This window comes from Pantherophis guttatus, chromosome 1, assembly GCF_059756535.1.
Source record: "Pantherophis guttatus breed Tessera chromosome 1, ASM5975653v1, whole genome shotgun sequence".
Lineage (NCBI taxonomy): Eukaryota > Metazoa > Chordata > Lepidosauria > Squamata > Colubridae > Pantherophis > Pantherophis guttatus.
Window position 1 is genome coordinate 155,555,319 of NC_142063.1, and position 17,038 is coordinate 155,572,356.

General features: G+C 38.9%; 1 protein-coding gene across 11 annotated transcripts in view; it reads right to left on the reverse strand.

Annotated features, from left to right (window-relative positions):
• Positions 1-10,504: 10,504 nt before the first annotated feature.
• LNPK (lunapark, ER junction formation factor) overlaps positions 10,505-17,038 on the reverse strand; it is a 63,204-nt gene continuing 56,670 nt past the window's right edge. For 7 of the 11 annotated variants that reach the window (XM_060688025.2, XM_060688026.2, XM_087882037.1 and 4 more), the window contains one exon: positions 10,505-11,465. In XM_060688025.2, the coding sequence (XP_060544008.2) occupies positions 11,266-11,465 (200 nt within the window). In that variant the 3' untranslated portion in view covers positions 10,505-11,265. Of the gene's footprint in view, positions 11,466-15,798; positions 15,984-17,038 lie in introns of those variants that run through there. The other 4 variants (XM_087882038.1, XM_060688028.2, XM_087882040.1 and 1 more) reach the window with 1 other exon arrangement.

A 17,038-nucleotide genomic window follows, 5' to 3' on the forward strand; every position in this document is an offset into this window, starting at 1 on the left:
GTTCTAACTGCAGGATAATATTTCAGTGGTCCATTTGGTTTATTCTTTTCCCACTTGTGGTTCAAGTTGTCTCTTTCCAGAAGTGTCTGGGCATCATGAGAAACCTTGGACAGTGCAGCTCTTCCCTATGCAAGGAGTAGCTGATTTCTAAGGATTATGCCTTTTGCCTGAGGAGAAAGCCAAACATTTTATCATTATTTCAGAAGTGTAAGTCTTTTGCAGGGTCCTCTACTATGAAGCAGCTCAATCTTCTTCAATTTGGAGCATTCCAACCAAATATAATTACTTCAACTGCTGTAATTGATTATTTGGTCTCTGGGTTGATTTCTACTAGTGTTTTTCTACTTGCAGTCTTCCAGATATTATTCTAAATCCCATAATTCTCAGACAGCATAATAATGACATAAATAAGGAAAACAGGGGCATTACTGTTTAATGCAGGGGTGGGCAACTGTGGCCCTTTTATTCTCGTCCTAATATACTTAGGATTCACTACCTGTTGCAAATTCATTCAGGGGTGGGCAACTGTGGCCCTTTTACAACCTGTGGACTTCAACTCCCAGAATTCCTGAGACAGCTGTCTCAGAATGTCCCTGAATGAATTTGCAACAGGTAGTGAATCCTAAGTATATTAGGACGAAAATAAAAGTCTAGTTCAGGTCAGCAGAACTTGACTTCGGTTGGCTATAGGGTTGTACTGATTGAAAGGGACAAGAGATAGTCATGTAGAAAAACAGAATTAGGGAGGGCAGCTCTTGCTTTTAAAATTGTGTGATTATAAACCTGTGGCCATATAGAACAGCTCATTCTACACCAGGGATGTCAAACTCGATTTCATTGAAGCAGTGGTGAAATCTGAACCAGTTTGCTACCGGTTTGCTGGCTGCACAAGCGTGCTTGTGTGCCAAGCGTGTGATGTGTGCGCTCATGGATGATACACACCAAAAAGAGGCTTGGGAAAGTGAGTAGAACAGCGGTGGGGGGGGGGAAATCAGCTATGGCACGCGATCTTGGGAACCTTTTAAAAAACTTTTTTAAAGCATTTTTTACTACCCACTCGCCCGAACCGGTAATAAAAGAATGCTGTAAAAAATTTTTTTAAAAGGTTCCAGTGATCGCGTGGCACAGCTGTGATCTTGGGAACCTTTTTTTACCTTTTTTAATCATTTTTTTACTACCGGTTCGGGTGAATAGGTAGTAAAAAAATGCTTTAAAAAGTAAAAACAAAAAAAAATCCGACTATCATCTGAGCAACGTGCAATCGTCGGAATTTAAAAAAAAACTTTTTAAAGCATTGTTTACTTTTTAAAGCATAAAAAAATGCTTAAGAAGTAAAAAGAAAAGTTCTGACAATTGGGCGTTGCTCAGCTGATCATTGGAACTTTTTTTTTACATTTTTTACATTACATTTTTACATTTTTTTACTACCTATTACTATGCTACCAAAGCGGTAGCATTTCACCCCTGCATTGAGGGCTGGATCACGATTGTATTTGACCTTGGGGGGGGAGGCATGACCAGTTTGACATCACTCATGTCCGGGGCACCTGTGGTGGCCAACTGCTAATGCAGAACTTCCCCCAAATCCATCCTTCCTTCCTTCCTTCCTTCTCTTCTTTTTCCTTCCCTCTTCCTTCTCCTTTCTCCTTTCTTCTTCCTTCTCCTCTTTCCTTCTTTTTCCATCCTTGCTCTCTTCCCATCTTTCCTTCTTTTTCTTTGTCTTTCCTCTTTCCCTTTCTCCTTTCCTGTCCCTTCTTCTATGTCGAGATGCTGTTGCATGAAATGTCCTGGTATTGATTCAAGCGAATTTTTATCCTTTACCCTTCTTAGACTAAGAATTTGGCTTAAAGAGGAAACGCAAATGAATATTAAAAAAGAAACAAACATTGGTACCAAAGTCTTCCTTTGACTGTCCCTCTGTAATGTCAATTGAGAATAAAATTTTAAGCATCTAATGAAATGGACTCTGTTTGACAAAATCTTACGCTGTAATAAAACTTAATTTTTAATAAACAATAGTCACCGCTAAGTGTGTTACAACAAACTAAATGACTACTCATTGTCATCATTCAGCATTTATTCATGTGAATTGCAGCAGTGCACACATGCAACACAATTGAGTTAATTTGATTTTTGTATTACTCTCTGGATATACTCCAACTTTTAATAAACCTACAAAAATCAAAGATGATCATTTTTGAGCCAAAATAACACTGAAATACAGAAGTTTCATTTTTTTTTTAATTGACAAAGTATGCATGACCCTTGGTCATTCATCTTGGGGCAGAAACTGTAGATAGATGGGGTCATTATGAGCACACATTAATCGTGGGTATCCAGTTTCATTGCTATCATGCTTTTAATTAACTCTGCAGTTGGAAACTAAATGTGCTAATGGGCTAATGGTCATTATAACCCCTGAGCTGATTATATGGTAACTTTATATTTTAAGAGTGGGAATGATAAAACAAAACATTACTATGGATTAGTTTTTTAAATGGCTTAAGCTGCAGGGACCACACTATTATAGGTCAACCTTCTCCAATCTGCTGCTTTCAGATTGTGTTCGGACTGCAATTTCCAGACTTCCATCTTAGAATTTACATGTACAAAACTTCAGCATTAAAACCTTTTATTCTTATAAACAAAATTGTAACTATTCTCCAATTTGAAAGGGGGGTTTGCACTGCTGAGCTACCTAAGATCATATTCATCATTGTCATCTGAGACATAATAGAAAATAAGAGCTGACAATAGAATTCAGAAATGTGATAGAAAAGGAAACTTTCAAGATTTAGAAGTTATTATTGTTGGCCACACAGTCAGCAAGTTTAAACTGGATTTGGCATTTTAACCCAGCTATTGACTCCTTCCAAAGGACCTGGGATAGGCAGGTGTTTGATGATGTTAAAGGTATCATTGCAGGTGTTCCTTTAAAGCTGCCTTTTGTAATTGCCTGATGGGTATTTTATTTTGCCGATATTGATTCTGTTTAGGTGCTGCTCCAGATGTTGTAATGTGGATAATTGACATCTTCAAAGTGTAAAACTAATGGAAATTTAATCATTGCAGTCCTAACTATGAACCTTATTAATAATTCTTATTAAAGTATTGCTTTAGAAGATAGGCAGTTCTAAGCAGGGTGGTGATTTTTTTTTTATTTTTTTTTTTGTAAAAGTAGATTTTCAAGTCTGATAAATTCAATATTTCTAGATACTGAAGGATTCCTTTAGGTATTGCTCCATGGGCTCCAATCCAGATTGGTTTAACAATGGATTTCTTTTACCATAAGCATTCAACTTCTACCTCCCGCCTGGACTATTGTAACACTCTCTACATGGGGCTCCCCTTGAGGAGCACCAGGAGGCTCCAACTGGCGCAGAGTGCGGCCGCACGGGTGGTAATGGGAGCGACATGGCGCTCCCATGTAACCCCTCCTGCGCGAGCTGCACTGGCTCCCGGTGGTCTTCTGGGTGCGCTTCAAGGTTTTGGTTACCACCTTTAAAGCGCTCCATGGCTCAGGACCTGGGTACTTGTGGGACCGCCTACTACCACCAATAGCCTTCCACCGGCCGGTACGCTCTCATAGAGAGGGGCTCTTCTGGGTGCCGTCGGCCAAACAATGTCAACTGGCAGGGAAAGCCTTCTCTGTGGGGGCACCTACTATCTGGAACGAGCTCCCCCGGAGATACGGAGGATCCTGGATCTGCGCACCTTCTGCCACGCTCTAAAGATCTTTTTATTTCACCAAGTGGGCCTGGCCTAACTTTCTCCCTCTTTTTAAACAATTTTAATATTTTAATATTTTTAATATTTTTGATCCTCAAAGTTTAAGTTTGTTTTAAATTGACTGGGGTTTTAATCTGTCTGGGCCAAACTATTTAATTCGATTTTATTTCTGCTTTTTAAATTTTGTATGTATGTATTTTATTGTTGGCTGTTCACCACCCTGAGTCCTTCTGGAGTAGGGCGGTATACAAATCAAATAAAAGTAAAATAAAAGTAAAGTATCTGGAATCCAGTATTTTGTCATTTTTTCTCTATTGTTTTTCCTCAATCCTAACATCATCCAGAATGAAGCAGACTTTCTTCAGTAACTCTTATATCAGGCACATTATGAGCAAGAGGCCTCTTTGGATCTTAAAATTCCAGAAAATCTTAACCCACTCATTTTCCAAAACCTTCTCAGGTTGATGGTCCCAGTAATTTGTACTATATTCAATTCCAAACCTCAGGCAAAGTTTCTAATGAATAATTCTGGCAACTCAGGTTGCTGCTTGCAGTTAAGTGGTTGTTGTTATTTTACTCCACTCTTTGCATTTAAATAGTGTGATGACATCCCACATTCAGTTTTGACTTGCCCATGTACAGTAATTGTAGGTGTGGCAGTCGCTTAATGGCAGTCACAAAGATTTCTCTGTATGATAGGCTGTGTGAGTGTGGGAACCATTGTCATGGATGCTAAATGAATTAAAACGCCAATGAGTTAAAGCTGCAGAAAGAGCAGAGCTGATTTGCGAGTGAGCATATACCAATCTAATGGATCTGAAGAGGGCTGATCTACCCCATTATTAGAAGTTGCTATATTGCACCTGCTAGTATTCAAGTGCAATAAACTCCAATGTATTTCAAGTGATAGCATGTGGGAATTAAAAGCAGGGAATCATGCCAATTCACTAGCTCATCTATTCATGCTCACAAACCATCACACACACCCTATGGCAGCACATTTATTTATTCTGGCCCATGTGATGTTTTTCAGGGATATTTACACTATACCTACCCAAATTCCCAGCCAGTATGGAAATCTGAGAATTGTAATCATAACACAGGTTAAAGCCAGCAGATTGAAGGGGGAGGAAATGGAAAAAGGGGGGGAATTTATAGATGGTCAAAAGGTAGAGAGAATCAAAAAGAGAATCCTATCTGGTTCACACAATAGATTTAACTAGACTAGATCATCTGTATGCATGCTATTCTAAGCATGGTTTGCTCATGTGTTCTGTGCTGTGCTTGCTTCTGCATTGACTGGAAAACCACCCCCCTTTCTGTATACCAAAAATATCCAGAAGCCATGGAAGCATTATTAAAGTGGTAGTTAGCATGACAGCAAGACAGGCTCTGGGGGATCAAGTAGCATTAGATCTTTAACGTGAAATATCATCTCAGTGTTCTTCTACAGCTTGTCCAAAAATAAACCAGCATGGAATTGATAGAAACTTCAGCTTACTATAAGGCTTTTATAATAGCACAATAATATTTTTGCTGGACTGTAACAATAAAGGAAGTCCGCTTTCAAATATAATGGTGTTGCACTTTAAAAATAAGCCATTTTAATGGGAATTAAATTTTAAGTAAAATGGATTTTAATGGGAGAAGCAGGAATGTCACCTTTTTTTGAAATGTAATTCATTTTTTTAAAACTTCGGCTGGATGTTGTCCGTCTTCTTGAGAACAATCATGAGACAGACATGCAAATAGTTTTTTACGTTATCAAAATATTATTTATGTTACAATATGACATGACTTAAAATACCTATTGACATTTATTTAAAAAAAGGAATCAATATGATTTATACTATTGAAGTAAGCATCTTGTTTCTTTCCCACCTGTTCAGCTATCTAACACGATGCCTTTCTTGAGGTACTGAAAACATCATTCCAATTTTACAAAGCCGCATCTAGAATGGGGATGATGATATTGCTTGTCCACACCAAAGAAGGTGGTGTACTGGAGTGGTCTGCTCAGAGCGGTCATAAAAAGAGCTTTCAACACAAATAGAAGGAGCAGCTGCTCCTATCGTCTCTTCCCTGATTCAATAAAGCTGCTTCTCAAACTAGAACAGTTAATGCAAGTGTGAGGTAGATTATTCATAGTATTGAAGTCAATATATGCTTCACTAATTATAGAACAGGTGTTGATTGTGTTGATTATCTCAAGACTTAGAATACATTGAGGAAAAAATAGGAATCCCAGAAAAACCACACATTCTGGTGGGAGAGAAGTTCCCTGAGGATGGACTTCACAATGAGTCCGAAAAGTCCAAAGACTAAACCTCTGGTCCCGGTGACCAACCCAGATTGTATCCTGCAATCCCAGAATATCCCATTGTCCTCATGAAAAGAAATCTATACACAGGTCAGGAAGCTACAGAATGGACAGAACATGGTAATACCAACTGGATCTAGATTGGCAAAAGAGGGAGACAAGGCTGTAGAGTATATTTATTTATTCGATCTTTATGTTAAATAGGGAAGCTGGATTGGATGGGGATGATTGTGTTTTAAAAATTAGAAATTCCAATGACCTCCGCTGTGCTGATGGCAGTATTCTTGACAGCTGAAAGTGCATATGACTTGCAAATTTTAGTAATGAAAGTTAACGCAACTAGTGAAAACATGGAACTAAGATTAAATGTACTACATTAATGGCCAGATACAGCAACCAGCCTTAAAATTGACCATGAAGATATTAAAGTGTGGTAGCTTCTACCTTGAGGAACAACTACCAACAATGAAAGAACTAGCAGTCAAAAATATGTTACAGAATAGGAAAGAAAGAGTATTGACAATTTTAACTTTTGATATTGAAGTGGGCTTCTAAGAAGACCATGGATAGCCAAGAAAACAAGCAAGTAGATTATCAAAGAAATCAACCCAGGGTTCTCACTCAAGACTCAGTGATCATACCTTGGACCTTATGCAAAAACCTAGCTCTTTTGAGAAGTCTATAATAACTAGAATGGTGGAAAGAAGGGGAAAAACAGGTCAACCTGTGGAGGTTGGATGATGGATGGACAGAAGTGATGGTGCAACATTGGAAGACATGAAGGACCAGGTTAAGATCAGATCATCATGGAAAAAGTCTTATTTATGTAGGTTTTTAAGAGTTGCTTTTGACTTGATTGGCACATAATTAATCAATCCCTAGCAATATTGCTTATATTGTTACAGTTCTACATTTCCTGCATGGATCACTCTGAACTAGGCTTTAACTTTATGAATAGTTGGAATTATATGTAACACATCAAAAATTGGTTTGCTTCTTTTAAATTCTCTTTTATGTTCCTTTGAGGGGGGAGGCATCAACTGATTTAAATTTTTAGCATTATTATAATTCGTTGCACAAATTTTAGACTGGGTTTGGCATTTTTATTCACCTATCAAGTCCTTCCCAGGGACCTACATAGTTATTCTTATATTGCATTATTTATTTTACAGATGAAAACAAAATACAGCAAGGTGTCCTATGGATTAAAGGCTTTAATTAACTTATAATTAATTAAATGGAATTGCATTTGACAAAAGAAAATACAGGAAAAAATCATATGGATTAAAATATCTGACTCTTCTGAAGGAAGGGATAGAAATGTGGGCCTCATGCCACGTAGAGAGATTCTTTTGCTGCTTATAGAACTACTCCTTCTCTTATTACTGGTACATATTTAGCTTGAACAGATGTACAGAATATTTAAGTGACCCAATCCCTCTTTAGAGATCATGCAAGCTGAGAAAATCACTTTCTCTGCTTCATTTTATGGGGATATTTTATAAAATCATTTTTACTAAGCCAATTACATTGTGCTCTTCTTTCCATGGTTTGTACCAACCCAATGGGTTTGGGTTTGAGTGAATACATGAAACTTTTAAAACATCTGATGTGCCTTCTGCTGTTTTATGCTAAGCAGAATTATCAAGCACAAAGTTGATGCAGCTTGTTCTGAGCAGAATTCTAAACGATGTTTCTAATGGCACGAATATGGAACAAAGTTTGGTTTTACCCTAGTCAGCTTTGAAGAGCAAAATATAGCAGTGAGTTGGCCAAAAGTGACAGAATAAATGGCTGATAGAATGGGCAAGATGGAATAAACAAGCTCCAAAGGTATACAGACTACCATATAAAGCCACTTAGAATCGAATGAGTAGGCAAATAAATATAATAGTTTCCTAAATGTGACTTTAGAAGATTATGAAGTATTTGTCCTTTCAGCTTTTCTGAATGTTTGTGTAACTACTTTATCACTGAATTTTATCAGAGCTTCATCTGAGTTTTATTGATACAGAGCGAGCACAGGTAATCTTCGATTTACAACCATTTGTTTAGTGACCGTTTTGAAGTTTCAACACCATTGAAAAAAATTACTTACAACCACTGCAAGATCCCCATAGTCATGTGATCAAAATTCCAGTGCCTGGCAACTGGCATGTATTTACAACGGTTGCAGCATTCTAGGGTCAAGTGATCACCTTTGCAGCCATCTTCCCCAAGCAGAGTCAATGGAGGAAGGAGAACTCGGATAAGAGACATGGTGGCGCAGTAGTTAGAATGCAGTACTACAGGCTATTTCTGCTAACTGCCGGCTGCCTGCAATTTGGCAGATCAAATCTCACCAGGCTCAAGGTTGGCTCAGCCTTCCATCCTTCCAAGGTGGGTAAAATGAGGACCCAGATTCAGGGCCGGATTTAGATGAAAAGAGGCCCTAGGCTATTCCACTTATGAGGCCCTTTCACCTATAGTGAAAGTGTAATTTTAATTTTGCTAACAATTTGAATGTAGGCCCCACTTGATCTTGAGGCCCTAGGCTGAAGCCTAGTTAGCCTATAGGAAAATCCGGCCCTGCCCAGATTGTTGGGGGCAATAGGCTGACTCTGTAAACCACTTAGAGAGGGTTGTAAAACACTGTGAAGCGGTATATAAGTCTAAAGGCTATTGCTATTGCTATTCGCTGAACGGCCACCTGATTTATTTAACAACTGCAGTGAGTTGTTTTAACAACTGTGGTAGAAAAGGTTGTAAAATCAGGCATGGTTCACTTCACCAACACCTTGCTTAGCAACAAAAATTCTGGTTTCAATTGTGATGGTAAGTCAAAGACTATCTATCCTATGATTAAATGCTTATAAAGTAGGACCCTCCATTGATCCATGGCAACTCACCCTGGCATTTGTCAGCAGATCCCAAGCTATTTTCTGTCTAACCTTGGCCTAAATAGACCAATACGTTAAAAGAAAACCTACTTTTGTACTAAGGGTTTACTAATGGACAAGCTATTAATTCAGAAGAATTAAAATTTTATTGTGAGGGGTGGGGAGTCAAATCTACTGGACAAGACATTACAAGATATGACACAGGCCTCTGTCCTAGACCAAGCTTGTTGAACCTTGGGAAGCCCTGGTCTCCTAGTGCTCCTGATAAACACTACTTCCTTATTGCACTATAAGACACATCTGTCCATGAAACAGTGATGGACGAGTGTGTGCACTTGGTGTGTATTACTGAGACCTGGCAATGGGACTCTGTTGGAAAACTGCCTGGCTTGGTTTCAGGTCCTACAACAGTACATCAAGGTCAGGGAAGAGAAGTCCCTGTGATTGTGTGGCAAGGAAAACTGCTCTAACCAATTGCCTAGTAGTGCCTCCTCCCCATTGGGGTTTGGAGTTCCTGAGGGTTTAATCTTAGTTGACTTCAACTTTAATAATCTGGAGGATCTAGTGGATCCAGTGCTATGACAAATAGTAACCTTCGGACATATAGGATTGCATGTGCTAGAACTGGCCTTTACTTCAAACTAGACAATTTGTTCCATAGATGGAAGTCATTATCATCAATCCTTTGATTAATCAATCTCGAGGTTATCAAACTAGGATACACAGATGCTGCAAACCTTTTCAGTAGCAGAGTACCAATTAAAATAATCTGCCCCAGAAATCTAATGGATTCATGTTTCCAAAGGGTGTTTGGGCATTTCCTTGACAATTTGGCAAGGCGTTCTAGCCTCTGCCTGGTTAATCTTTGAAACACGGAGGTGAACCAAGATTGTACCAGCAAGGTCTCCTCCCAGGCACCAGCCCCAAAGATTTACTGAAGACCTAAGGGAGCTGAAGTGACTGAAAAGGCCCCCAGTTGACAGTAGAGGAAAACCAAAAACAGATATGACTAAACGCTGGTAAGAGTCTATACAGCAGTGGAAAAAGTATTCAGAGCGGTAGTGATGCAGCAATTCTTCTTAGCATTTACACTGTCAACAGATTACTTCCTACTGACCCTGTTTTGAATTATCTAGTCCAGGGGTCTCCAACCTTGGCAACTTTAAGACTTGTGGACTTCAACTCCCAGAATTCCTCAGCCAGCAAAGCAAAGCTGCCAAGGTTGGAGACCCCTGATCTAGTCCATTAAAAAATTTGGATGGGGTAAAAACAATGTGCAGAAATGGCAAATGAAATTGCAGGCTTCTTCACAGACAGTTGTTCTGATTTGGATGCTATTTGGACATAACCTATGGTGGCAAACAACGTGGTATTGTGATATAATCTGGAATTCTTTTGACCTTGAGGAATCTAAGTAAATAATTACCCAATAATAATAGTACATACAAGAATGTGGAGTAGCTGCTCTATTGACATTTTCATGTACTAGTTTTACATTCAAGAATGTGTGTAATAAAATGATTAATTTAAGAGACACGGTTTAAGTCAATTACGAGAATATGCTTTGGACAAGCCCTTAATGCTATATAGTCTTTATTTGCTCTTAACAAAATACACAAAATTCACTTATCATTATTGTACAAGTATAAATAATGCTCAGTATTCAAGTACAATCAAGTGCTGAAATTCCTACACTTCATGTAAACACAAACTAGGTTTTCTATTTCACATGCTATCTTCAGCTCATCTGCTGTGCCCAGAGCCTCCCAACAGGGGGCATCGTATTCTAGCCGGCCCTCTTTAACTGCATTCTTTCAAGGAAAAATATGAAGAGTGGCAAAGTTTTTAAGTTTCAATGACACAAATGTACTGCTTCTGGTACAGTAATTATCCAAGCACCCTTTCTCCTGTAAACATCTGGATATTTAAGTTGATTTAGTTCAGCTTAATAGATAAATATTTTCAGGAAAGAAAATCCTTAATTTAAATAAAGCAAAACTTACACATCTTTTTAGTCATTTACAGCACTCTTTGCTCAAAGACCAAATAATACTATAGGTCAGATCACTTTATGGAAAATACCCATTTAAGCATGTTTACATTTCTTTGTAAGTACGCAAAAAGGAAAAAAAAAAAGACAAATCAATGTTTCAGTTAGATGTCAACTAACTAGCCCAGACCGAAATGCTTTAATTCACCCACTCGCCTCGCAAACATATTGCAATACAATCTGCACAGTTTTTAACATTCATTGGAGTGGCAGTCTAAGCTCAGAATCAGTCCTTGAAAAAGTAACATCTAAAAAAAAAAATACACATAGCTAAAACAATGAGGCACTTATTCTCCCTCAGACGTTTCTTCTCTTTGGTCACCTGGAGGAGGGAGGGAGGTTGCAGGCGTTGTTTCCGTTGTTTCTGTTTCCTTTGCTGGTTGCTCTTCCTCCGCAGACTCAACCACGTCATCACCTTGTTGGACTGTTAAAGCCTTGCTATTTTCCTGGTCTGTCTCTGTCAATGGGGGAGCTTCTTCTGAAGGTCCTATGAGACACACATTTTAATTATACAAATTGTATGTATTTATTTATTTATTTATTTATTTATTTATTATTTATTTATTTATTTATTTATTATTTATTTATTTATACATTCATTGCAAATGCCTCTCTATGCCACTTTAATCATACAATTCCAAACAGTTTACAGCATAATGTGCAATACCTATAATTCACTACAGGAAACCCTGCTGTACAACCATTCATTCAGCAATCATTCAAAGTTATAGCAGTGCCGAACAAATGGCACTTATCCTGGTCCCCAAAGTTGTAGCCACTGCAGAGCCCCCCCCCAAGTCACATGATCAAAATTTGGGCACTTGGCAGTCTTCCCACACTTATAACCACAACACAAGGGCACTTCAATTACCCCCTATGCACCTAACTCCCCCATCTCTGCCCTTTCAGTACTCCTTGATGGTGGTGATGGTGGTGGTGCTGGGTCTGAGGTAAAAGCCCAAAGCACTTTCAGCCAGCCATCACTGCCTCAGGGACTTTACTTCTTCCCCTAGTACCACATGCATAGAGGCATTTTCTGCAGGTCCTGCCACACCCAACTGACTTTCACAGTTTTCCTCCCACTGCTAACAAGATGGCCAGCCTGGTCCTGTGCAAGATAGCTGCTGGCTGACCAGGCCTTCTTCTCAAGGCTGTTTGGACTGTTCTCCCAATGCTTTGGAAGACTTCTTAAATCTCCACAGCGTCTTCAAAAATCTCATGAGAAGGCCACATCCATTGTTCTCCAAAGCGCACAGGCCAGTCTCATGATGCTTCAGAAGGCCTGAGAAGCATTCCAAAGCACCACAAGAATGGCACACACTATTTGGAAAACGACAGGCATAAACAACCTTGGGAAGAAAATCAGCCTCACATAGGGCCAGGCACTCATCAGGAAGACAGTGAGGGCCAACTGGGGCAGCAAGGCCAGCGAATGCAGAGTGGCAAGGCCAACAGAGGCAGCAGAATACAAGAGGGTCAAAAGGGCACAGATGAGAGGGGGAATTGAAGAGAAAGCAGTCCATTACCCTACTGAGACTTGGGGCTGAGAGGGTGAAGCTGGGAGTGGCTTGGTTCAGAATGAGTCCTCACCTAACAATTGGTGGCATTCTGTTAACAATGGCAACAACAACTGCCGGACTTGCCATTACTAACTGATGTGGTCATGTGACATCATGCTTTATGACCTCATTGCTTAGCGATGGAAATTCTGGTCCCAATTACTGTCACAATTCAAGCACTATCTGTACACGGTACTAAAGGAAAAATAACAATCACACTATCAACATAGATTGGGTGTCAGTGTCATCATAACATAAAAGCTTAATGTAACACAAAGCAGCCTCAATTATGTGACTGTCAAGGTTCTTCTCCCCCCAAACTGGGGAGCAAACTTTGAAAATTCTTTTTTCAAAGCAGAGGGGATTTTTAAGTGTCATTTATGGCCCACAATATAATTGTGTTGGTGATATTGTAACTGAGACTTGGGGGGGGGGGAGAGAGTGCAGGGGGGTTTAAACAACAGTTAAAATCAAAGGACAGAAATCTTTTTAGTGTCCTTAAATGTAGTGACAACAATAAAAGAAAAGCAGCTGCCATGTTGGCTGGTGTATACTATTGCTGCTTTTAGCTGTCTATGGAGTATTCGTATTCTCTTTAGAGTCTTCCAGCCTTGCCTAATATAGGAGAAAGGTATTCTGCAGAACTAATCCTTTCTGAGCAGAGCTGGATAAATTATGCTGATTAAACAACAAAGGGCAGTATCAGCAAACAGGTTCCACTGTATTGAAATTCTCTCGGAATCATTAATACTCTTCTGTAGGTGCTCTTCCCTGCACTGAACATATACAAGCCACATTCCTTCACGGGCTAGTAATTATAGTCACTGAAGAATTAGCAAGAGGGATTCAGAAAATGGGAAGGTTTATTAGTTTGATGGGCAAAATAATGTCTGCAGTCGATCAGGAGGGCAGAGACCCATCCTAGGCCAACTGATGTGTTGGAGAAGCTGATCACTAATGGAGGGGAGGATAATAACCCCTTTCACTGTTGCTTCCCAGAAATCAGCATTATCAAGCATATTGCCTCTGATTTCAACAGTCATCAATAGCAGTAGCTGGCCACAGCCTGTCCACAAATCCATCTAGTTCAAAGCATCCACATAGCAATTTCTACAACTGGCAGTGAATTCCTATTTAATAATATGTTTGTATGGGAAAGTATCGCCTTTGATCGTTTAATGCTTGTCATGACTATAGGTAAACTTGAATTCTAATACTGTATAGAGGGAGAAGCACATTCTATCCATGCCATGCAGGATTTTACATACAGAATACAGAACCTCTAGCATGCCTTCTCTTACCCTATTCCATTCCAAGCTAAAGACTCTAAACCAAGGATCCCCAACTCTCAGTCCATAGACCGACACTGTCTACAGCATGCCAGAAACCAGGCTGTGCAAACAAGCAAAGCTCCATCCGCGGGATCCAGGCAGCACACGAAACCACACCCCCTCTGATCCACAGAAAAACCTCTCTCCATGGAACTGGTCCCTGGTGCCCAAAAGGTTGGGGGGCGCTGCTCTAAACTATAGTGGAATATCTGTTTGGTCTTTTTTGCACTTCTAATTCTAAAATACCATTTTTTAAAAAAGGTGCTGTGACCAGAACTGTACACAATATTCTAATTCTGGTCTCACCACAAATTTGGGCAAGGACATTAAGCCAGTACAATTCCCTCCCTAATGACACCCAGTGGGTAATTTGCCTTCTTTATAGCAACTGCAATTTACAGCAGTTTAAAGCATTTTCATTGAGCTGCCTCCCAAAATACCATCCTTTCTTGGTTAGTGACTGCCAACTCCCACCCCAATAACATGCACTTTTACATGCACTTATGTTAAATCACATTTGCCATTTTGGAAAAAAATGGAAAATTTCTTTTGGAGCTCTTCACAGTCCCTTACTGATTTTACCATCCACCCCAAACAGCTTCAGATCATCACCACACAGCCACTTTTCAGGCTCAGTACAAACTCCAGATCATTTATATATATATAAATACATTTCCTAGAGAACCCAACTTTGCTCAACTTGCCAGTGTGAGAATTGTCTATTTATTTCTACACTGTTTCCTATTTTTAATCCAACTGTCAATCCATGAGAGCACTGTCCATGGCAGCTTGGTTTGCTCAAGTGTTCTACCCCAGCTACGGACCCCAAAGAACGCAGTACACACAAAGTCCATACAAATCTTAGTTTAGTAATTAAGGACTACTAATGAGCTTTCTTAGTAGTTGTTCGAACAGAAGTACAATTTAAATCAGTCTTTTCTGAACAAGGGCTGTTAATTTAACTTCATTAACAGCCAACAAGAATCCAAAGAATAATAACTCAATTCTGAGCCACAGTATTTCAGATAACTGTAATCTTACTGTGGTTGGCAGAATGCCCAGAAGCAATTTGCAGGAAAACTGACAAGAGATAAACAAGAGCCAAATCAAATGTTTCTGAAATCAAGACGTGAAGGAATATGAACGAAGTTGTTTCCTGCAAATTGCATCAGTCGTCCTTCCTCCTCCTGAGGAGCCACTCCTGCTTTTTAACAGCTCTGCGCACTCGTGCATCGAGAAGAAACTCCTCCTCTTCTTCCTCTTCACTTATGGGAGCTTCTGGAGGTTCTGAAGGCCCTGGCTGAATCCCTGCCTCTGGCACCACATCTTCTCCAGCCTCCTCATTGTCTGACTCGAGCTCCAGCTTCACAGGCTGCTGGCGCAGCACCAGACCAGCCTCCTCGCTGTCAGAATCACCTACTAACTGCACAGGCCACTGACGGGCCACAACATCAAGAGTCTTTAGTGAGGGATTTGTTAAAAGCATTTTGAAAATTGAAATACAGAGTAACTTCAAGGGAAGTTTTGTCTACCTTACTTGTTGACTCCCTCAAAAAAAAGTGTAGAAGGTTCACAAGATCTATGTTTGCAGATGCCATATTAGTTGCTTTTCAGCAAGGCTCATTTCATTCATGTATGTTTGCTTCTCTGTAATAATGCTGTAATACTTTCAACTGTTTTGTCTGAGACAAATGTTAAAAGTAATTGTCCTCCTATTTCTCTTAACAATTTTTTTTAATGGGATCTCACTGGCATCTTTCAATATACTTTTTTCCACAGAAGATTTTAGGTACAAAAGAACAGTAAGAATGTTCTAGATAAGTGACTTAACATAAAAAAATGTTTGTGTTTGCAATGAACATGAAGAGAAGAACCCAAATAACTTGGAAAAGTCACCAAACAAAACTATGTAGACAGTTATCAGCCATTACAGTTAAATACCAACTTTATTTTCAGAAGCAGTCGATGGCTGCTTTCATAGTAACACGCTAATCCGAGATTTGTTTTAATGATGGTTCCCCCAAGAAGTCAAAGACAATCTTGAAGAAAAAGCACTGGACTGTTTTACCAATTCCTGGTTTCTTTTTCCTTCCTCTCTTCTACTGATTCCCTACTCTAGGAAGAGCACAAAAACAAATAAGGATTACTTCTGAGTAGAGATATTGCAAGTCAGGATTCATAAACAAAGATTTGCAAATCATGGTTTCAAAGTATGTTTTCTTGCCCTGAAAGAAATCACGGTGTTCTTTGGATTAAGTTTCCTTATCAGAGTTAAAAAAAAAAAAATCAAACATGCATATTATAACTTAGTATTATGGCCAAATTAAATCTGTTGCTGAACATTACTCACTGAAAAATTAATAGCAAAAAAAGAGTGTTTCCTTTATGCCTTGTTCGTGTGTCAGATGCTCCTTCAATTTCATCTAAAAGGGCTCTTCCTACATCCATGTAAATTATTTTACAGATTTGAAAAATTGCTTGTTTGTGCCATATGGAAAAATATCAACCAGCATTGTAAAAGGTTACAAAAGTATTTTTGACCATCATCATTATTTCTACCAATCATCACCAGTTATATTTTCCAGTATATTCTGAAGAAAGTCTTCTGCCTAAAGCCTCACGAAAGTGTTCTACATATTACATCCCTTCATTACAGGGTGTGCTCTTCAAAGAAGAAATCAACAGTTAACAGCCTAAATTATATTTTTACAATGCTTCTTTTTCCTGTTAGCTGAATACAAGGTCCCTACTGCATTTCAAATTTACAAAACTTCTTTAAAGGAACTTTGATAAATTAAATCTGACAACCTCACTTTGAATTCCCCATTTTTAAGCAAGTCTGTTTTACTAGATTTTCTATCCTTTGGGGAAACATCAAAATTAACATTTCAACTTTTTCATTTAGAATAAAAGCTGGACCTTCGATTCACCTCAACCTGATGATGTGCCCAAAACTATGACATGTAACCTCATGATGACCCAAATCCCTTAATAAGTGAATATAATTCTTAATATGGATAATTAATTAACAGAAGAACCCAATATTTATTTTTTTTAAAAAACAAATTTAATGATAAAATATCAGATAGCAAAGAGAAAATATTCCTGAAAAATTTGAAAAGGCTTGGGATGTTCCTGTAGCTGCACTTTGCCTCCCAATATCGCCCCCC